Raw genomic sequence first — 22,408 nt, 5'->3', positions numbered from 1 at the left:
GACCCTGTGCCATGATCCTGATCCCCTGCGGCAATCCCAATCCCGTGCCGCAATCCCAGCCCCCTGCAGTGATCCTGACCCTGTGCCATGATCCCTACCCTGTGCTGCAATCCCAACCCCGTGCTGCAATCCTGATCCCATGCCATGATCCCAACCCCGTGCTGCAATCCTGATCCCATGCCGTGATCCCGACCCCGTGGTGCAATCCTGATCCCATGCCGTGATCCCGACCCTGTGCCGCGATCCCGACCCCGTGGTGCAATCCTGATCCCATGCCGTGATCCCGACCCCGTGCCGTGATCCCCCTCGGGGCGAGGCGGCCCGCGTGCACGGCCGGAGGGGCGACGGTCGGGGCAGGTCCACGGTGCAGCGCACTGGAATTGCACCGCGCGGAAACACACCAAAAAGGCCATTTCTGCGGGGCGCCGGCAATGCGGCCCCTCGGCCGGTCCCTGCGCGCCGGCTGGGAAAGGGAAGAGGTGGGGAGAGGGAGGGAGGGAGGGAGGGGGAGAAAAACACTTAACAAATTAAGTCTATCGAGCGCTATTTGCAGATTACGGTGCGGAATTGTGTTAAAGTATGTCCGGGCTCGTTACGTGTCACCGCTAACAATGCGGCGCTTGGCAGCCCCGGCCGGGCTCCGGCGCTGGCCATTAATCACCCGCTGACAGCCCCGCGCCGGGAAGGGCTCGGGGGGCCCCGCCGCCGGCGCAGGCTCGTCCCGCGCGAGGGGCCGTGGGGGGAACGTCCCCCGCGGGCGCGCGCTCCGCCGGGAAGAGCCCCCGCGCCGGGAAGGGGCCACGTCACCTTCCCAGCGAATAACGGAGCGACGCTTCCACCCCCGGTGCTGGTTTTTTAAAGGAAAATGATTAATGGCGTTCCGAAAGCGCGGCGCAGCCGGGGAGGAAGGCGGATTTTCCGCGAGCACGCGCGGGAGCCGGGATCGCTCTGCAGAACCGGCGTCCACGACCCGGCAGGGCAAATCCGCGGAGGAGGCGCGGACGCGCTCCCCCGGCCGGGGCGGCACCGTGATCCGCGCCAGGGAACGGATAGCTGGATTTCCCCGGCTTCTCCCTGCAAATAAATCACAGCTCCAGAGCCCTCGAACGCCGCAGGACGACCCGCTCCAAGAGGGGAGGGGAGGGAAGGCTGCGCCCTCCGCGAGCCTCCAGAGCAGTAAATCTCCTGTGGACAAACACAGACCAGCTTTCCAAGCGCATTTGTTTTATTGTATTGTTTTAACAGAAAAATCAAACCGCAATAAACTGGGTCCCTCATTAGCTGCCCCCGCGTCCCGGCCAAGCGCCGCTAACGGCTGAAACCGGGGCGAAGGAACGGGGCCGGCCGGGCGCTGCCCCGCGGGAGGCTCCCGCCAGGCCGGCGCGTGGGAACCCCAGCCCCGGCGTTCCCGCGGGAGGCTCCGGCACCGCCGTGGCTCCGAGGGTCCCGGCTGCGCCGCGGGGAATCGCGGCTCCGAAGCCGACGCGGGCCGGGGGCGGAAAGCGGGTCCTGGGCGAGCGGGGGCCGTGCCCGGCTGGCCGGGATGGCGGCCCGAGAGCGCTGGGCGAGCAGCCACGTCCCCGCCGGCACAGGGAGCCGCTTGGCCGGACCCTGGAAAAAACAAAAATAAACCCCGACCTGCCCAAAAGGAGGAAAAAGGAGCCCGTCCCGCAGATTTACGGCGCTGCAGCGGCGGCGAGCCCCGCCGAGCGCCGCGCGGCCCCGGTGCTGCCTCAGCCCACGGAGAAATTCTTGACTTATTGGATCACATCTGTCATCCCTAAATACATATGCAGGCCCGTGTTTCTGAATCCATAAACATCTTCAAGCAACTCCGCTCAGCGAGGCCTCTTTCAGCAGTAATTTATATTTAACTTTTTCCATATGCGGGGCCTGCCGCGCGGGCGCGTTTCCGGGAAGGCGGGGGGCGGCGGGGGGGCCGCGCGCTCGGGGCCGCTGGACCGGCCGCCGCTGGCACCGCCAGCGATCCGCCCGGCGGAGCCAGCCCTCATTAATCATCCCCACGGCCAGGCTGCCAGCTCCTTTCAGGATCTTTCAAGGCGTGTTTTCACCCAAAACAGAGCTGAAAGCGCGCCGGGCCCTTCTCGCAGCGCCTCCTCCATCTGGGGCTCCGGCGCACAAGGCCGCTCTGTGCGCGGGGCCCGACGGCGTCGCCGGCTCCGCTCGGACCTACGGGGCGGACGGAGGGGCCGCGGGCTGCGGTGCCGGGGTGGGAGGGCGGCAGAGCACCGGGATGAGCGCGCCGGGCTGGCGAGGGGCGCGGGTGCCGGGGGGTGGCACGGGGACGGAGCAGGGAGCAGCATGCATGCGGCGTGCAGCGTGGGAACCCGTGCAGGGCGAGCAGCGTGCATGCAGCGTGGGAACCCGTGCAGGGCCAGCGTGCATGCATGCAGCGTGGGAAACCATGCAGGGCGAGCAGCATGCATGCAGCGTGCAGCGTGGGAACCCGTGCAGGGCGAGCAGCGTGCGCGCATGCAGCGTGGGAACCCGTGCAGGGCGAGCGTGCACACATGCAGCATGCGAAACCACGCAGCGTGAGCAGCATGCATGCAGCGTGCAGCGTGGGAACCCGTGCAGGGCGAGCAGCGTGCACGCATGCAGCGTGGGAACCCGTGCAGGGCGAGCAGCGTGCGAGCTGCGTGCGGCGCGGGACACGCGGTACGGCATCACACCAGCAACGCGCAGGGCGGCAGACGGGGCATGGCGCAAGCGGACGTGCCTCCTCCTCCCGCGCCGAGCCCCGGCGCTGCGGCAGGCGGGGCGTCCCCGGGGCCGGTGCGAGCGCGTGGCGAGCACGCTGCTGCGTGCCAGCCTCGGGCGTTCGAGCAGCATGAGTCAGACCCCCAAAATAACACAACAGGCCCAACGCTGCGCGCGTGCTCTCCAGCTGCAAGGGCCGCGGGCTCTTTCTTCACACGCAGGACGAGCGGTGAGCACGGTAACGCGGCTCCAAAGCAGCTGACTGCCAACCTTGCCACAACCTGGTGCTTTTCCTGCAGTTTTCCCTGGGGAAAAGCCCCGAACAAGGCAGGGTTTGCTTGTTGCTTAGCGCTCCACGGAGAAGCCGGGGGTGGAAGGGAGATTTATCAGCCGAGCAGCAGATTCGCACGGCGGCGGCAGGCGCTCGAATCAATTAGTGCGTGCAGCAGGGTCCCCGTCTGCGCGCCGACGCTGCACCGGTTTATGTAAGCCATAAAAGTTTGGGAATTATCAAAGCAGCAATCAAGGGCACAACGCGTTTCTGCAGCTGGAGGAGCCGGTGGGACACACCCCGAGCAGCCGGTCCCGGAGCCGTTGCTCCTAATAGAAAACGCAGTCACAGCCCAAGAAACGCCGTGAACACCACAAGGACCCGAGGTCTCTCCTCGCTTCTCCAGGCTGCGGCGGCGAAGTCCTGCTCCCTCCCCGGAGCCTCCCACCGCGGGGCTGCTCCGAGAGCGGCTTTAACCCCCCGGGCTCCCGATCCGCTTTTCCTCATGGCAGCGGCCTCTCCTCCCCGCCGCGGCGACGGATCCGGGAGGCAGGAGGCCGCGGGGCGGGCGGCGCGATGACGCTGCTCGAAGCTGCCGAGGATGCTCCGCGGCTGCCGGGATGCTGCGTGCGTCCTCCGCTCGCCTCCCGGCCCCGCTGAGCCCCTCGCAGCAGCATCCTGCCGTCCGTCCTCGTGGTGTCCCGCCGTCTGTCCTTGCGGCGGACTGAAGTCGTGGCAGTGAAGTCTGCACAAGTGCAACGCTGGAGGACGCTGCGGTCTGGGAAACGGGCTGGTGCTGGGAGCGGGGCTGCGCTGAGCCGAAGGAACACGCTCCGGAGCTCCCGGCGTCTCCCCCCTGCTCTCCGGCGGGCGCTTAGCCGAAACGCTTGTGTATACAGCATTACGACTCGTCCGTTATTCATCACGATAATAAACAGATAACTATTAACCCTGCGTCACGGCGGCGAGCGGTACCCGAGCGCTCCCGGGAGAGCCCGGCGAGGGGGCGGCGCTTTGCGGGGACGGCCGCAGCGGCACCGGCAGCGACCGGGCGGAGCGGGGACCAGCCCGGCCCTCGCGGCACGAGGCCTGGTGCCTGCTGGCGCTGCCCGTGGGGTGACCCTGGAGACCGCCAAAAATCGGGGCACCCGTCCGCCCGGCGTCACGGCAGCGAGGTGTATCCGCGGGTCCCACTCGGTGCATCGCGCCCGGCGTCGCCGCAGCAGGGAGCTCCCATGGGTCCCACTCGGTGCATCGCGCCCGGCATCACCGCAGCAGAGCGTATCCACAGGTCCCCTTTGGTGCATCGCGCCCGGCATCACCGCAGCAGGGCACTCCCGCATGTCCCGCTCGGTGCATCGCGCCCAGTGTCGCAGCAGCAGAGCGTATCCACCGGTCCCGCTCGGTGCATCGTGCCCGGCATCGCTGCAGCAGGATGCTCCCGCAGGTCCCGCTCGGTGCATTGCACCCGGCGTCGCCGCAGCAGGACGCTCCCGCAGCAGGACACTCCCGCAGGTCCCCTTCGCTGCGTCGCTCCACCGCATGGCTGCGCGTTGCTGGTCCCGGTCCCACTCCGGTTTCACCCCGTTTGGCACCGAGCATCCCCTGAGCCGAAGCTCTGCCTGCCGGGGACACCCGCACCGCTGCGCTGCGGGCACACGCGGAGCCCGCGCTCTCCAGGGCCTCGGCCAGGGCTGGCGGGAGAGAAAAGCTGCTTTGTGCCGCTAAGAAACTCCTCGTGCGCCGCCTCGCTCGCTGCTCCGGCCGCGGCGCCCCGACCTCGCGGCACCCATGCGGACCCAGTGCCGGGCGCCCGTCGCGGCGCAGCGCTGCCGAGAGACACCGGGGACTCGCGGGCAGGAGGGGGAGGAAAGCACCAGCGAAAAGCGGCCTCGCACTTGCCCTCCCTCGTTTATCGGGCCGGCGGCTCGCCCGCGGCCGGGTGGGCCTCGAGCCCCGCGGAGGCGGGCGTTTGCGGGCAGGCAGCCGGCGGAGCCGCGGCCCCGGCGCGCGGTACAATGCGGCCTTTGTTCGCCGGCCCCGGGCGCGGAGGGGCGGCGCGGCCCCGCCGCCGTTCGCCGAGCAGCCGTGAGCGTCCCGACTGCCTCCGCGCGCGCCGCGGCCCAGGCAACTGCCGCAATAAATCAATAGGAAAAGAGAGGCTGCCAGTTAGACTAAACAAGTGCATTTGCAAGGATTGCTAACCCTCATTAATCACTCTGACAGTCCTAAAAACACATTTCCCCTTTAATGACTGTATTTGGATAATCAGTGCTTTTTCCTCCCCGGTCAGAGCGGCGGTAACTGACAGCTGGTGTTATTACAGGCGGCCGCGGGAGAGCGCTGGGACCAGGGTCACCTGCGAGGCAACCGCCGGCGGCCTCCCGCAAGCCGGCGCCGGCGGCAGACACTGCCGTTGGGCAACGCGGAGGGGAGCGCGCCGGCACGGCCCCGGCACCCGCTCCCGCGCGGACCCCGGAGCCGCCCGGGGGGGCCCGGCCAGCGCGCCCCGAGCACCCCGGCTCGCCCCCTCCGCCCCCCCGGCACCTTTTCCTTCCCGGAGAGGTCTGCAACCTCGCACGTTTTTCTCTGTATAAATGATGCAACACATTAATGCACGGCACATTATGAAAATGGTAATCCAAAGCCATACAACTCTAAATTAAGCCATACATTATCCGACCCACTCAGCCATATATTTTGCAGAGAGACAGGACTGAATCAAATCAAACCGAAACTGTGGAGTGCAGGTTGTTAGACAGAATGATTAATAAAGTGCATCCCAGCGCTCTTATTACAAAATGAATCCTGCAGCAACCTGGGCACACATTCGCTCGGGAGTTATTTAATATATCGGCACCACAATCATCTCCGAGCAGATAACGGCCCGGCGCGTCGGCCGCGGTCGGCTGGTGCCGCGCAGCGTCTGCACGTCCCGGCCCAGCGCTGCAGTCCGCAGGGAGGGGAAGAAATCCCGCCGCGGCAGCCCGCGGGGCCCAGCCAGGCGAGGGGGAGCCGCAGCCCTGCGGAGGACCCGGCCCCGCTCCCGGCCGGCGGCTCGCCGCGGGACCACGGGGATGGCCGCGTGCCCGTGCCCCGGCGCCCGCAGCAGACCGAACACCGCGTCGGCAAAACGCGTCCCGGGTCGGTTTTGCAGCTCGCAGGACACCCGGGCGCTGCAGCGCGGGACGCAGGCGGCTCGCCGGCATCGGCAGCACGACTCGCCCAAATGCAACAGCAGCAAAGCACCGGCGGGCGGAAAAGCCACAGAGCAGCGGGCGCGCGAGGCGCTCGGGGAGGGAGCGGGGAGGCAGCCGGAGGGACCCCGCGGCGGCAGTGCGGCACCCGGCTCCCGCGCAGACGTGCCGGCCGGCAGCTCGCGGTGCTCCTGCCAACGGGCCGGCAGCAAGGCCGCCTGTGGAGCCGCGCATCCAGCCCGGCTGCGCCCTCCCTGCACGGGCAGCAAAAGGCGGGATGGAGGGGGACAACAGCCGGTGTCAGCGCCTGGTGCCGGCAGGACCGGGGTCCCGCCGGCGGTGCAGCCGCAGCTGCGAAGCCCCGCGCTCCCTGTGCTGCAGCGCGCAGGACCGCGAGCATCCCGGGGACGCGGGCTCTCCGCATCCGCACCGCGCTCGGCTCCACGAGCATCCCGGGGGACGCGGGCTCTCCGCATCCGCACCGCGCTCGGCTCCGCGCGCGAGCATCCCGGGGACGCGGGCTCTCCGCATCCGCACCGCGCTCGGCTCAAACGCCTTCTCGAACCTTCCCCGCCGGCCCCCCCCGGCGCCCCGCAGCACCGCACGGACCGGACCGGACCGGGCAGCCGGGGCCGCCGCCGCCGCCCCGAGGGCGCGACCCGGCCGGAGCCGCCACCGGCACCGGCACCGGCACCGGCACCGGCACCGGCACCGGCACCGGCACCGCCGCCGGGGGGGCCGCGCCGCCCCCCGCCCCGGGAGCCGCCGGCCCGGCCCGGCCCGGCCGCCGCTAGATGGTGCTCGGAGGCCGCCGGCGCGGCGGAGCCCGGCCCGGCGGAGCCCCCGGGGCCGCGGGGGGGGCGCGGAGAGAGCACACGGCACAGGCGGGCTATAGGCAAGTTCATTTATTAACAAAATACGACTTACCGGGCCGCTCGCTGCTCGGCGCCGGCCGGCGGGGACCGCGCTCGCTGCTCGCCGGGGGGCCGCGACCCACCGGCCCCGGCCCCGGTCCCGCAGCCGCCGGCGTCCTCGGGCCTCGGCCTTGGCCCTTCCTTCCTCCCGGAGCCCCCCCGCCCCGAAACACGTTAAAAAAAATAAAATAAAATAAAATACATCCGTCAACTTTACAAAGGAAGAGAAACGCAACTCCAAACGCATAAACGGGGCGGGGGGGGGGGGGGGAAACGTGTCTTTTTGTTTGCCGACAGTCATGCAAGAATGTCTCGGGGGGAAATTAAGAAGGGAGGAGGAAAAAAAAAAAAACCAAACGAAACAGAAGGGAAAAATCAAAGCCCCACACCTGCAAAGTAAAGGTTTTTTTTTCTTTTTTCTTTTTTTTTTGGACACAGACTTTTTGCATACCATTGGTGTATTAATGCACTTATATTCCCAGCTTTAAGCTAACATACAGTAAATAAATACAGAGTCCCGGGAGGGCGGGGGGCTCGGGAGGCCGGAGGGGGGGAAGGGGCTGCGGCGGCTACTGGTATCCGAGCGCGGAAGCTGACGTTAGTCTTTGGCCGTAGAGCGCGTACGGGGAGTAGTAAGGTCCGGCGGCGGGCAAGGAGGGCACCGGCAGGGCGCCGGCCGCGGGCAAGGGGCTCTTGCCGTAGGGGTGGTACCTGTTCAGTCCCAACGTGTGCGGACTCCTCAAGGACAGGGATCCGGGGAGCGCGGAGGGGCTGCCGGGGGCGGCGGGCGGCAGGTGCAGGTGGCACGAGGCGCCCGAGCCCAGCCCCGCCGCCGGGTAGCCCGCCAGGAGTTTGTCGGCCCCCGGCAGGGCCGTGTGGGTCCGTAGGTGGGCGAGCAGCTCCTCCGAGGTGGCAAACCTCTTGTCGCAGGGTCCGCTGGCGGCCACCCAGTTGCATATGTGGGGCAGGGGCTCGTTCTGGAGCACGAAGCCGTAGGTGTAGAGGGGGTGGCCGGGCAGGCTGGGGGTGCCGCCGGAGGAGAGCGTGGTGTGCACCGAGTGCAGCGGGTGCGCGGGGTACACCAGCGGGTATCCGCCCTTGAGGCCGCCGGGCTCGTGGGCGCAGCCGGAGCAGCCGCCGGAGCCCAGGGCCGAGGCGCCGTGGTAGCTCAGGCAGTACGGGTCCCGGCACAGTCCCTGCAGGAAGGAGGGCGGCGAGGCGCCCGTCAGCGGGCTGGAGCTGGGCGCCTTGCCCGGCAGCCCCAGCGCCCCGGGCAGCTGGCCGCCCACCAGCCCCGGCTTGGTGGGGTCCAGGCCGGGCACGAACTGCGAGGGGTAGCCGGCGTAGGCGCCCACGATGGAGCCGTGGTAGCCGATGCTGGAGGGCGGCAGCGGGAAGACGGAGTGGCCCGGCTTGTAGGGCGAGACGGGGGCCACGTGGCCGGCGGGCGGCAGGCCGGGCGGCTCCGACTTGCGGCCCGAGGGCGGCTCGCCGTGCGCCCCGGGCTCGGCGGCCCCGCGCCCCCCGCCCGCCGCCTCGGGGCCGCCCTTGCCCGCCTCGGCCTCCTTCTTCTCCTCGGCGCCCTTGGGGTCGGCGTGCTGCGGCGAGGCGCCGCGCGAGCCCCCGGGCGAGGCGGCGGCGTGCGGGGGGAACGGCGGGCCGGCGGCGCCGGGCACCCGAAAGCCGGCCTTGTCCGCGCCGCCCTCCTTGCGCGGCTCCCCGCCGCCCTTGGAGTAGGGCTTGAAGCTGGACTTGTCGTCGGGCGGCGCGTCGGCGGCGCCGGGCGGCTTGAGGGCGGCGGGCCGGGCGGCGGGCTCCTTGTCGGCGGCGGGCAGCCCCCCGGCAGCGGCGGCGGCGGCGGCGGCCACGGCGTTGAGCTTGGAGGCGGGCGGCGGGTCCGGCTTGCCGATCTGCGAGCAGGTCTGCGCCAGCAGCGCCAGCGGGCTCTTCTTGGCGTCCAGCTGCGGGCGGAGCGGAGCGCGGCGGCCGTCAGCGGGGCCCCGACGGCGCCCCCGGCCCCCCACCCGCCCCGGGGCAACGCGGGGGGGGGGAACGGAGGTGGGGGGGGGAACGGGGCGCCGGGCAGCGCCGCGCCGGGCGGGGAGGGACCGCGCGGGGAGGGCGCCGGCAGCCGGGGGGGCGCCGGGGGGGGGCGCCGGGGGGGTCGGGGCGCGGGCGGGGGGGAGCCGGGAGAGGGGGGGGGCCCGGGGAGCGGGCGGGGGGCAGCCCGGGGAGCCGGGCGCGGGCCGGGGGGAGCCGGGAGGGGGGGGGCCGGGGAGCGGGCGGGGGGCAGCCCGGGGAGCCGGGCGCGGGCCGGGGGGAGCCGGGAGCCGCGGCGGCGGCGCGGCGCGGGGGAGCCGGGCGGGGGGGGTCGGGCCGGGGGGGCCGGCGCTCACCTCGATGGGGCTGACGGGCGTGGAGGAGAGCGGCTGGAGGTACTCGGGGTGCAGGAGGTGGCCGCTGTGGGCGCTGAGCATCTTCAGGACGCGGATGGGCAGCCGGCTGGCCTGGCGCAGCGGGTCGGCGGGGGGCGGCCGGGGCGACGGGGCGCCCGCGGCGGCGCGGCTCGGCGGGGTCCTCGGCCGGGGCCCGCCGGGGGCACCGCTCATTTGGGGCGGGCGGCGGCGGCGGGCGCGCCGGGCTCCGCGGCGCGGGGCCGGGCCGGGCCGGGCGGGCGGCGGAGCGGCGGCGGCGGCGGCCCCGGCGAGACGAAACCCTTCCCCTTCCCCACCGACACGTCAAATAGCCCCGATGGCGGCCGCGCTCCGAGGGGGCCGGCGCCGCGCACCAATCCGCGCCCGGCCGGGCCCCCGGGGCGGGGAGAGCCGCCGGTGGGGGGGGCTCGCCGCCGCCGCCGCCGCCGATGCCGATGCTGCTGATGCCGCCGCTGCCGCTGCCGCTGCCGTGCCGGGGACGGCCGCGGGCTCCGGATCCGCTCGGCTCCGCTCGGCTCCGATCGGCTCGATTCGGCTCGGCTCGGCCCGGTTCCGATCGGCCCGGCCCGGCCCGGCACCGCGCGGCGCCCAGACCGGGCTGTGCGCGCTGCGCCCGGCGCCTGCACCCAGCTGCAGTGCCCAGCGCCGCTGCCCAGCACCCAGCCCCTGCGCCCAGCACCGGCCGCTGCGCTCAGCCCCGTGTGCCCCGCACCAGCCCCTGGGCCCCGCACCAGCCCCTGGGCCCTGCACCCAGCCCCACGCACCCAGTGCCCATTCTCACGCCCCTGCGCTTGCCCCGTGCCCTGCCCCAGCCCCTGCACCCAGCCCCATGCACCCTGCGCCCAGCCTCTGCCTCAGCCCCGCACCCGGTGCAGCCGGTGCACCACGCACCCCGAACCCTGCCCGCGTGCCCTGCGCCCAGCTCCGCGCTCCAGTGCCCAGCCTCACCCTGCACCCAGTCCAGGCCGTGCACCCGCTGCCCTGTCCGGCTGCTGCCCGCGGCCCCGCACACCCCCCGCACGCCCCCCGCACGCCCGTGCCCCCTGCGCCCAGCCCTGCGCCCCTGCTCTCTGCCGCGCTGCCCCCGGGGCTGCCTGGAAAACCTGATCTTTTCCCCAGCTTTCGATGTTTGTCTCACGCAGCCGGCCCTGCTGCTCCCGAGAAACCTCCCGCGCAAACCGGGGCAGCGACGGCGTGACCGGCGGGGGAGCACTGCCGTCGGCCTGCGCGGGGGACGACCCAGTTTGCGCCCAGACAGTTTTAGTTTGCACATTTCACAATTGCCACCGTTCAAATGACTTTGAGGAGCAGCCGCTCTTGGCTCCTACAGACCATCGTCTGCTTCCGGAGCAGTGAGCGTTGGCTAGGTGTTTCGTGTTTCCGTGCGGCGCCGGGGAGGCCGGGCTTCGGCTCCGCGCGGGGCCGAGCTGCGGCTGCAGCGCGTGCGGGGGACGTCGTCGCCGCGCTGCTAAAACCGAGGCTTATCTGGAGCAAATTACCCGGGACGCGGGCAGGCCAGGAACCCGGCTGCGCGGGACGGACACGTGCGCAGTGCTGGATACCCGGCGTTCCGGCGTTTTCCCATGCGTGGCTGCGGCAGGCACTTCGGCACGGCCGCCCTGGGCTGTCGGGGTCCTCCCGCCTCCCTGGAGGGGGCCGGGGGGGGACAGACATGTATAATTAATCATATTAAACCCTGACAGCTGCTGCCTATTACGTTATTGCTATTATTAAGCTCCTACGGCGTCCGCTGCGCAGCCGTGTGCTCGGGAAAGCTGCGCCGGCTCCCCAGCCCCATCGATCGCGGCAGCGGCTGGACCCACCGGCCCGGCCTCTCTGAGCCCCCCGAAACGGCCGCGGGGCTGATCGGGGCCGGCAGCGGCAGGCGAAGGGAAACGCTGCCTTTCAAAGGGGCCGTTCAAGTACGGAGGAAATAGGGAAAAAAAATCTTCCCTGGGAGCAAAGCCTTCCCGACGAGGCTGGCCAGCTCCGGCCTTGCGCGCGGCCGCTTTCCTCCCGGGCGGAGCGTGGAAGCGGGCGTTTGCCGGGCCCGGCTTCCCCACGAGGCGCCGTCGCAGCGAGCGGTGATCCCTCCTCGGCGCTGCGCTGTCGCGGGCGTTGCTGTCCCCGCTTACGGCCTCGGTTTTGCATCCGCGCCGGTCCTGCTTTCGGTAAGGAGCCCGGTAACCGGAGGGAGAGAAAATAAAACTTTCCCGTCTTCAGCTCAGTGCTGCGATAAGCCACCTCATCCCTTCGAAGGGGACGTTCAGGCAAAGCGGGAGCCCCTCGCCGAGTGGAAATAGCCCGGAGCACTAAACGGGGAGCAAAATGTTTTGCAAAAAAATCAAAAGTAAAGCCCAAAGATGACGCTTTTGGGAGCGCTTAGGCCAAGACTTTCCAAAACGACTAATGGTACTTTTGCTCCCTGATCAAGGGTTGCCCAAGCCGGCGGCGTTCCAAGAGCTCTCGTCTCCCGAGGGAGGCACCGGCCATGGGGAGACGCCGGGAACGGGGCGTCCGAGCGCTCGCGATCGCGTGAGCAGCCCTGCTTTGGCTGGCGCTTACACGCGGAGCTGCGACCCCGACGGCAGAGCCTGCGTGCCGAGCGGGGAACTCGGTTTTCCTTTGCATTTAGGATCTTCCAGCAGCCCGTAACTGCTCCCTGGCGAGGCTCCTCGCCGAGCGCGCCCACCGCGCTGGCTACACAGCAGTATTTCTAAAGAGTAAAAGAAAAAAGCCACCGAGGAAATGAGTGATGTGCGGGGACTGCTGGAAAAGCTCCCTCCGCGACGGGCCCGTCTGCAGAGCCGCGAACGCGGGAAGCGTCGCGTGGGACGGACAGGACGGCGGTGCCGCCTGCCAGCGCAGCGCTTTCCGAGGTAGCCTCGTGCAAACCGTGGGATAAAGAAGTAAACGAGACATTGCGTTGGAAGGGTTTTTCCCGGGGAGTCAAGCACGTTCTTTACCTATCCGCTTCTGTGGCAAGTAGCAGTGCAAAACCCCTGGTCCGCCGCCGCGCAGGTCCCAGAGCCGGTGTTTCTACCCCTATTTTTTGTGAACGCAAACAGAAGACAAGCCCGCACCAGCTCTGCAACGTGCTCTGGTCGCCCTCAGCGTCGCGAGCTTTGCCGGCTGCGGCTCGGCCTCGCGCTGCTCCGGGCTCGGGCATCCCGGCCCCTTCCCGCGGCGCCGCGGAGGGAAACGCGCCGAGCTCAGCGCTTTCCCCGCCGCCGCGTCCCCCTCGCCGTGCCGCTGCGGCCTCGCCTCTAACTGCAGAACAAGTGCATAAAAATGATCTTATTTATTACAGGAGACATGTTTTAAAACAACTGACAAAATTGCAAGATGTAAAACGACAAGCAAGCGCTTTTTCTTTTTTAAACCCATATAGACTTCTGGCAATGATAAAAATAGTGTTTTCTTTTTTAAAGTTGGAATTAATCTTTCTTTCCAAAGCAATCATGTAGCAGGAAAAGCAGGAAGACACTTGGATATTAACCGATACTCGCTGCGCGGCGGTTACTTATGGAAGAGCCCGGCCGCTCGCTCCCTCTGCAGAGCGATTAACATTAAGGAACGGCGTGAACATTAAAGAAAAAGAGGTGAGATTCCCCCCATTCCCTCGACGCGTGACTAGCAGCTGTTCTTCCGAGTGACAAACCAGGGGGTCCTCCTGCGGCTGCTGTAACGAAGCCATTTCCCGGAGCGGGAGCCTCGGGGACGGATCGCGCGACGGGGAGGAGAGCATCGCGCGCTGCTCCCGGCTCCGGGGACGGCTCACGCCCGGCGGCGCTGACACCGGGTCACCGAGACATCAGCTCAGAGGGGGTTTTGCCTGTTTATCTTGAAGTTTTCCGCCGTCCCGAGCAGAACGACGGCCAGGCGAGAACGCGCTCGTTGGCAGGGATGGCGCCAGGTGCTTCTGCGGGACGGGCCCGTCCCCTCGGCATCGCCCCGCCGCCGCGGTGACCCGGCCCTAGAGCGGGAGGGCGACCGGAGCGGCGCGCGACGTCCCCCGGGACCGGCCCCGCGCGGGGGGTCCCCCCCGCCGGGAAGGCGCAGGCCCCGGAATGGGGTGCGGCGCCCGGGCCGGGCCCGGGAGGAAAAAAAACACTGTTACCTCTGCTTTTCCTTCTTTCTTTGCCAGTCTTAGTTAATTAAACTATGCAAATTAAAACAACTTAATTTATATAATATCAGTACCAGAGCCTCGAACCATTTGGTGCAGCTCATCTGGCACGTACGTTACATAAAATGTTTGGAGCGGCTCTAGTAAAAATGAAAAAGGCTGTAAATCAAGTTTAATTTATTCATTTTCTGTATGGTATGAAAGCATGCCAAAATCAGATTATTTATGAGCCCTTCATAACAATAGGCATTTTTATTGGTTGCAAATGACAAAAGGGGTTCTCAGAGGGATTTTTTCCTTCTTTTAAATTTTTTGAATGCCTTTTCAGAAACATTTATTTTTTGGACTCTGATCTCAAAGAAAAATATTTAATCATTGATACAGTAAAAATAATTTATATTTAGATACTGAAAAACACATCAGACTTTAACACATAAATATACATAACTAATCCAACCCAGGGGCCCAGGCGAACGTTGCACCGCAGGTTGGATAAAAGCGCTGTGATTTATACCCACTTTCCTAAGTTTCCCATTAAGGACATAATCAGCCGTACGTCTCGCGCCGGAGCCGGGGCTCAGGGTCTCTCCCCAGGCTGGCCAGTGCCGCGGTTTGGGCCGCACACGGGCTGCAGCCTGACTTGCTCCATCCGCAGCTGATTTGCAAAACCTGCTTCTTGGCGGAGAGACCGAAGCAGCGTGCTGGGGGGGGGGGGGGGGGTTGGCCTCTGCGGTGCACCGAAAATCAGCCATAAACCAGCCCTGCACCGGCTTCTGCCTCCCGCTTTCTGCACCGCTTAAACCATCTTCTGTGCATTATCTGATACAGACAGGCCCAGAAACAGGGTTTGCTTAAATTCGGAAAAAATTAAATCTGGAAAGTGGGGACGGGCTCAAGGTGCCTTCGAGCCCCCCCCCGGGCTCGGCCAGGCCCGGCTGCACCCGCCAGGCGCCCGCTGCAGCGGGCTGGGTGACCCCCGCGGCCGGGGGCCTCCAAAAAACACAGAACTGCTGCTTTGCAGAAAGGCCACTTTTTTGCAAAACGCCGCTTCTTGCCCAAACGCGGCTTGGACGCTGGCGAGAGCCCGGCCGCAGCGCGGGAGCGGTTGCATGGGGAGGGGGGGAGAGGCTGCCCCCCCGCAGCAAAGGGGCCTTTTCCACGCCTGGCTTGGCCAATCCTGAGCAGAAAAAAAAAAAAGAAAAGGAAAGAGAAAAAGCAGGGCCCCCTCCGCAGCAGAATTAGCATCCAGGATCTGTCAGTCACCGGGAGCTTTTGGTGAAAGGGGCCCCTTGTCAGCCTCCGCCTTTGATGTGACTGGGACGGAGGTGCTCAATTAAAAGCCTATCAGTCTGTAAGTAAATCAACGCCTATCAGGCTTGTCACATCAAACAAACGATTATTGCACCCGCCCGCCCACCCCATTAATCTGCCTGTTCCCTCTCGACAGCTCAGGGTCAGGGCGCTGCAAATCCTGCGCTGGATCGCGGCCACCTGGAGCAGGATGAAAGCGGCCCCGCGGCACGCGCGCCTGCGCCCCGGCACCCCCCGGCACCCCCCCGGCACCCCCCCGGCACCCCCGGGCACCGGGCATCCCGCGTTGCACCGCGCTGCCCCGCTGCAAGGCCTCGCGCTCCCGCCGCGCTCGGAGCCGCCCTGCCAAGCTGCCGGCCGCGGGGATGCTGCGGCTGCAGCCCCGTGCTGCACGGCTCGCGGCGCGGGAGAGGCCTTGCCCGCCGCCGGGCTGGACGAGCCGCGTTTCGGCGTGGTTTCACACCAAACTCCCCCGCGAAGCCGCCGCGGGAGCAGCCTTGAGGCCGCCGCAGCTCGTGACGGCTCCGTGCGCGGCCGAGGGCTGTCGCGGTGCTGGAAACACGGGGTGCCCGGTCACGAGGGAGGCACGGGGGGGCCGGCGGGACGGCGCTCGGGGTCTGGTGACGGCACACGTGTGCCCGTGTGCCGCCCGCTCTGCCTCAGTTTCCCCCTGCGGGGCAAATCGAGGTACCTCACTCCCAGGTCCCGTTCGGCAGGAACCGGCCTCCCGACGCCGCCAGCGAGGAAGAGGAGTCTCCTGGACAGTCGCATCGCCCGGGCAACCCGCAGGGCTCCGAATTTCCCCCGTGCCCGGGGCCGTGCAGGGCGCAGGGTACCGCAAGCCCGCCCCGAGGAGCCCCCGCCCCCCCCCCAGCCTCCAGGCAGGCTGCGGCCCCCCTCCCGGGGCGTATAAAAGCCCCCGCCGCCCCAGCTGCGCCTCGCTCAGAGAAAAGCACCGTCCCGGGGCGCGAGCCCGGGGGGACCCGGCCCGGCAGAGTTGCCCTGCCACGCATGATCAATGCTGGGTTTAAGCAAGGTTTATCGGTATCTGTAATTTAACATGACATATTTCGAGCATGATTACTCTGAGATCATCGTGTGCATAAAATATGACAGGAATCTTTTAAGTGCAAGCATAGTCCTCAGTTAATTTAATAACTGAGATGGAAAATGGAATAGCATTAAATTTAATATTATACATAATGCTCCCACACTTCCTTCACCCGCTTCTGGCATCATTTGTTTTCCCTGCGTCCTCATTTACAACCTTCTCGGCCCAAATCGCTGCGGATCGGCCCGGCCGCGCGGCTGCTGCTCCGGCCGGTGCTGGGAGCCGCGCTTCGCCTCCGGACCCCCGCGCCTCCGCCGCCTGCTCCCGCGGTCCTGGCGCTCGGGAAGCCGTTGCAAGGACGCGCTCGGCGGGCTGCCGCTCGGACCAGCCCCGGCCCTGGAAGCGCGACCGTGCTGCTGCGCCGCGGCCAGGGCGGTCCTTCGCTGCGCCCTGCAAAGGCTCGGCCGCGGCTTCGGCACCCCGCTCGCGCCCCGCGTCACGCAGCGGCTAGTGCCGCGTGCGGGCGGATGCCAGCGGTCCCCTTCCCGCGCGGCGCAGCGCGACGGCTACACGAAGCTGCGTCTGCCGCGCTCCGGATCGCCGCGGCCGCCCCGCGAAGGTAGAGACCAGAATTTCCTGGAGAACGCGCTGGGTGGAACAAGCTTACGGGATCCAGCGGGAGCAAAGGGCACTGCGTTCTCATGGCTCCGGCCGGCGGCGGGGCCGGTTCCTCCCGCCGTCCCGCCGCCCCCCCCGGGGTAAGAGTCTGCGCATAACCGTCTCTCCCCAGCTTCGTTAACAACTCCAATTAACGGCGCGCCGCGTAACGCTCCGTCGGCCGCCCGGATTACAGGCGGAATTAAGCCGTCGTATTTATGAACTGCGCAGCGCGTTCGGGGAGGGCGCCGCGTATTTCACGTTTAATAACTCGCCCGCTCGTCTTATTTATCGCGTTAGTAGCGGTTCGGTGGCTGCGGCGGGGGGGGAAGCGCCGACGGCGGCGGGAGGGAGCCGGGGGGGCGGCGAGCGGGGCGGCACCGCGGCCCCCGGGCGCTTCTGGAGCCGGCACCAAGCGCCGGCGACCGAAACCCGCGACGGGGTCCGCTGCGGCCGGCGGGCAAAACCGCGAGCCGTGTCGCGGGCGCCGGCGCCTGTGCTGCCGCCCCCGGCGCGCCGAGCCAGGTTAATTAATCTGAGCAGAGAGCGAGGCCTAAAAGATGGGGAGCGGCACGCTGAAAGATGACGGCTGGCAAAAATCATTAGAAGCATCTTTCAACAATCTATATCCCGGTATCGATCCTGTTATAGATCATGTTCCCTTCCTCTTTTTTGCAGGATCTTCTGGATCGATACAGCAAGTGCATTGAGACTGTAGCAACACATTTAAAACCTTATAAAAGGTTATTTAGTTGCTAACAGTGCAGCAGTTTCTGCAAAGCCTGCCAAAAGGTTACAGCTTTTTGGGCATCATAAATTACAGACGACAGGGAAAAAAAGTAAGTGCGGTTTTCTTTATTGTCTCCGTGATGGATGGGCTCCCGAACAAGACACAAAATACATCATATCACCTTTAATGGGACCACATTTCTGTAGCCATAACTCACAATTTTAAAATAGAAAATGGTGAAATATGGCGTTGTATATTCCACTCTTGACATATTTATGAGTCCTTCCCTTCTTATAAATACAGTGATTGCTATTTCAAAGCAGCGTGTCAGGTATGAGCAGAGCACAAACAGCTGGTGCGATTGAAAAATTATAGCCAGAGTTGGACGTTTTCAAAAACTCTCTCTAGCAGCAGTAAATTTACAATGTTTGCACTAACTGTTATTAAAAGCAAATCCATATCTTGGCAACGGGACCGCGCTGCTCCGCAGCAGCTGGAGTGACAGCGCTGCCGCCAGCTGGGCCGAGCCGACGGGCCGGGCCTGGCTGAGCCGGGTTCAACTGAGCCGAGCCGGGCTGAACTCAGCTGAGCCGAGCCGAGCCGAGCCGAACTGAGCTGGGCCGAGCCGGGGAGCAGCCAGCACGCACCTCCCCGTGCATTTCGGGATGTGCCCTATGGATGCACCAGACGGGCCTTGGGGGACCGCGGTGTCCCGGCCCCTCCGGTGCCGAGAGCCGGCTGCTCCGAACCCCGGCGGCTGCAGCCCTGCCAGAGCATCGGGCTCCGGCCTCGTGCTGATTTATGCTTCGGTCTGTAATGGCAGTTTAATGCTACACTAATACGCGTTTCGAGGCTGGTGCCATTTCTGTATCATTATTTCCATTCATTTTGCAAGAGTGTTTTACTAGTAAATACCTCACGGAAGACCTGGTCCTGCCAAGAGCCCTCCCGAGCATCGCTCGGCCCCCGGGAGCGCCGGGAACTCTCCGGCCTCATTTAGACACACAAAAGGCCTCTAATTAGCTTTTTGTTTAGGCCGATTATGAATGTGAGTTTTGACCTTTCGAAGTGATTAGCTTTTTAAGCTAACTGATTTGCATAGCATCAGTTTCGAAACTACGCCGCGATCTGGGGCCCAGGCTTTTCCCGTGGTCCTTTGGGCCGTTCTCCCTTGCAGAGCAGCCTGCGGCACGGCACGGCGCGGCACAGCACGGCACGGCGCGGCACGGCACGGCACCCGCGCGGCACGATCCCGCAGCGCCCCGCGCCAAGCCGGCCCCGGATCCGCAGTGTCCAGCGGCACCGGCACCGCAGGGGCCCCGGATCCCACCGCCTTTCCCACCGCTTTTCCCAGGCTGGCCGCTCACTTTACCGGTGCCGGATGCCACGGCAGCGCCGGGATGCGGCAGCCCAGCCGCTCCAGCGGGAACAGCGGGCTCCTCCGAGCTCTTTGTGGAAGCTAAATTCAAAACTCTTTATCACTGATCCCCCTTCCCTTATCTCGGCGAAGCCCTCGGAGGTGCATGTCATTGCCCTGGGTGATTAAACAGGAACTTTCCGATAAGGAGATGCCGGGCTCTCGGCCCCCGCTGCCCCCCGGTCCCCGCGCGGCCGGTCCCTCCCCCCCTCCCTCCCTCCCCCCCGCCCCCCGCCCGCAGCGTTTTTCCTCCCGCGCACATGCAAGGCCCGCTGAGCTGAGCTGACTGCTCTGTTTTATAACAGCGCTGTTTCCTGGCCTGGCTTTATTACATCTGTTCTTCGGGGTCTGGGGTTGTAAATCGGGTATGTGATGACGTGTAATCACTAACTGCAAAGCCAATACATTTTCGCTGCAACAGCAGCAAGACAAATAAAGGGGCGAAGGCGAAGCCGGGACGCGGGCGGGAGGGGAGCAGCTCGAAAATCGGACTGCAAACGGCGGCAGGAGTCGGGTTTGCTGAAACGTCCCGGGGCGCCGGTGGCTCCCTTGGGAACGTGGCTGCTCCCAGGCGCCGGCGGCAGCATCGGGCCGAGCCGTGGGGCGGACCGGGACGTCCCTGGCTGCGCGGGCCGAGTTCGGCTCCGCTGGCCGGGCAGAGCTGGTGGAAGCCCTGGTGCATCTTTGGCCTTGTCCGCAGCGTCAGCTGCCGCGGGGCAGGATCCCAGTCCAGCCCGGCGGGATCGCCGCATCCTCGCCCCGGCTGCGGAGGGACCCGCCGCCCGCGGAGCCCTGCCTGCGCCTCGTCCTTGGAAGCGATGAACACGCTCCTGGCCTCCTACCCACGTCTCGCCCGGCCGCGGCGAGCAGACGAGCCCAGCCGCGGCAGGGCGGGAGGGAAGCGGCCCGCAGCCCGCTGTCCTTAGCAGCGATGATCGCTTGTGCAAGCGTGCAGACGCGGCCGGGGAAGATGGGCCGGGAGATAAATGGGAGGGAGTCGACTGGCTGCAACTTAAGATGTGCCTGCATGCTGCTGCACCGGTTTATCATGATAAATGTCATAGGAAAATCAATTCTCTGTGTACTTTTGGGAATTACAACTATCATTTTGGTGTGATTTATTTGCTGTATAACACGGACACGGGCTCTTTGTTCATCATTTTGAAAGTTCATTTAAAATTGCTCTGAGTTCCTGGCTTTGCACGGCGACGTGGCCAGCGGGTCCCAGCTCGCGGGCGAGATGCGGAGCGGGGGCGGCAGCGGCCGGGCGGCGAGGCCCTCGCCCGGCTCCGGGGGGCCCGAGGGTCCGCGCAGGTCCTGGGACCGGGCCGTGAGCGTGGCACTGCGCCGGGGCAGACCTGCCCTGCTCCGGCTCCCGCTCCCGCTCCCTGCCACCCCCAAACCTGTTTATCCTGCCTTTCCGCCCGCGCGGCAGGGCTGGCCGGCGCCTTTCCCATGCTCCGCGCACGGGGAGCCCGAGCTCGTTTCTGCCCGGCTTTCCATCGGCTGGTCCCACCAGCACCCGCATCCACATCCGTATCCCCATCCCTGTCCCTGTCCCTGTCCGTCCCCCGCCAGCACCGCGGCCGGGACAAGCAGCCCTCGCTGCCGCCGCGTCCGTGCGTGCCGGGCCGGTACCTCCCTCCTCCGCACGGCAGCGAGACGGGCAGGACGGCGGCTGCCGGGAAGGAGACCCCAAACCTGCTGAATTTGGGGTGTTTGTGCGAAAACGAGGCAGCCCTGTGCGAGCGGGCGGGGTGAACGCCGGGCACGGAGGAGCTGCTGGAGCTGAAGGACAGCGTTGGCACGAGGACAAGGCGGATAAATTAGCCATGAAGAAGATCCAGGCTGGAAATTAGGAGAAGGCTTAAAACCCTCAGGGAAGCGATGGCCTCCCGCCACGGACCCCGTTCCTGCCCAAACAGCCCCCAAAGCCGCGGGAAGGGTGCGGATGGGCCCGAGCCCCATCCCGGCCCCCCCACCCCCCCGAGCACGGCACGCGGGTGTCGGGCCGCGTTCCCGGCGCCTGAAGCCGGGGCTGGGCTGCCCCCGCGCTTTGCTCTTTTACGGCTGCTTACGCCAGGTGTGCGCTCCAGCGTCGGGGGCTTTAATTACAAGGAGGAAGAAACGCGCTCGGCGGTTTCGCGTTACAGGTTGGAGCATAAACCTCAAATAAATCACGCTGGAAGCAGTTGACAGTGAGCAGAGGCGGCTGCGGGGAGAGCGCCGGGCCTCGACGGCTGCGCCGGAGCCGGGACCCCGGGCGGCCCCCGGCATGGGGCTGAGCCGGGCCTGTGCCGCGGCAACCCCGCGAGCCCCGGGATGCCGGATGCAGCGGGATGCAGCGGGATGCAGCGGGATGCAGCTGCGGGATGACTTTCCCACCGCCCTGTCCCCGTCCCCTGCCCCCAGCCGGGCTCTCGCCACTGCTCCCTTCTGGTTTCCATTACCCTCCTCCGCGCCGAACACGAACAGCCTAATTTGGAAGAACAGCCGAGGGAGCGCGGAGGGGAAAACTCTTGCGCTCGCTCTTTCCCCCGGCTAATCCCCTGACCAACCGCGCGGCCCTGGCTGCGGCGCTTCCAGAGATGCCCCCGATTGCGATGGAAACACTCCCCGCTCCTCTCCCTTAAAGGAGAAGCTTCCTGCTGTTTATAAAGCTTTCCAGAGCTTTTTCCAAAGCTTTTTTTCAACACGCTGCCCGGCGCCCTGTGCTCGCTCCCGCTCCGCCGTCCCCCGCCGCCAGCCTGAGCACGGGCTTGTTTTCCCCACGCAGGACCGTTTTGGCTCCTGGCATCCCAGGAGCACCGGGCTCAGCCCATCCCGGCTGCCTCTGGGCTCCAGCAGCACCTGCCGCCCCGGGAGCAGCAGGAAACCCCCGGCTCGGCCGCAGTGCAGAGCCGCGGCACCAGAAATGGTGATTATTTCATCCCGGAGCAGGGCAAAAATCAAACTTAAAAAAAAAAAAAATTATATATATAGGTGTGCATGTGCATGCGCAAAGAAAGCCTTGCAGCGAGCTGGCGCTGGGAGAGCGCAGACACGCCGGCTTCAGCCCCCGGCCCGGCTCGGGGTGACCCCGTCGTCCCCGGGCACTTTGCCTGCCTGTTGTCCGAGCTGACGCCCAGCGCGTTCCCGCAGATCGCTTTACTCCAGGTAAATCAGCACTTTGCAGCCCCCGGGGCCCCTTCCCGGCACGCGGCGGCCGGGGTCACCTCCCGGCACGGAGCGCGGCACGGCGCAGGGATCGCCGGCTCCGCGAGACCTTGAGCGGCGGATGCTCCGTCTCGTGGGTAAGTTGCTCCAAAAGTTAATTTTCTTCCCGGCTGCTCGCTGGGGAATTTCACCGCTCTGCTGAAGCGACGCCTGCGCGAACGATTACGGAGCGGCCCGGGGGGAAGGTTCTCCCTCGCCCTTGTAGCCAGGCCGCTGCCCGGCAGCGGGGGCATTGCCAAACTCCTCTACTTCTCCCCTACCTGCTTTGGAACAAAGCGTTGAAAACCGACCACGGGGGCGGCCCCCAGCAGCCCCCGGCGCTCCCGTCCCCCCCGTCCTCCCAGGATCGCGCTATCGGA

General features: G+C 66.5%; 1 protein-coding gene and 1 long non-coding RNA gene across 2 annotated transcripts; one reads left to right on the top strand and one right to left on the bottom strand.

The window, feature by feature from the left end:
* Window positions 1-7,079: 7,079 nt before the first annotated feature.
* On the bottom strand, window positions 7,080-9,889 carry ZNF703 (zinc finger protein 703). The gene is made up of 2 exons (XM_064497748.1): window positions 9,500-9,889; window positions 7,080-9,064 (listed from the first exon to the last, which is right to left on the bottom strand). The coding sequence occupies exons 1-2, from the start codon at window positions 9,710-9,712 to the stop codon at window positions 7,673-7,675; spliced, it is 1,605 nt and encodes a 534-aa protein (XP_064353818.1). The 5' UTR covers window positions 9,713-9,889; the 3' UTR covers window positions 7,080-7,672.
* A 6,934-nt stretch (window positions 9,890-16,823) lies between these two features.
* LOC112996725 (uncharacterized) lies at window positions 16,824-20,015 on the top strand. The gene is made up of 3 exons (XR_003262525.2): window positions 16,824-16,981; window positions 17,365-17,525; window positions 19,534-20,015. It is a non-coding gene; the product is annotated as an uncharacterized LOC112996725 (long non-coding RNA).
* The last annotated feature ends 2,393 nt before the right edge of the window (window positions 20,016-22,408 follow it).

This window comes from Dromaius novaehollandiae, chromosome 26, assembly GCF_036370855.1.
Source record: "Dromaius novaehollandiae isolate bDroNov1 chromosome 26, bDroNov1.hap1, whole genome shotgun sequence".
In the NCBI taxonomy this organism is placed as follows: domain Eukaryota; kingdom Metazoa; phylum Chordata; class Aves; order Casuariiformes; family Dromaiidae; genus Dromaius; species Dromaius novaehollandiae.
This window is presented reverse-complemented; position numbering and strand designations above follow the sequence as displayed.

Excerpts from the sequence above, each read along its gene's own strand:
- ZNF703 (XM_064497748.1), bottom strand. The coding sequence starts at position 9,712 with ATGAGCGGTGCCCCCGGCGGGCCCCGGCCGAGGACCCCGCCGAGCCGC. Across the intron at positions 9,065-9,499 it reads CGCCCGTCAGCCCCATCGAG|CTGGACGCCAAGAAGAGCCC; the intron begins GTGAGCGCCGGC and ends CTCCGCCCGCAG.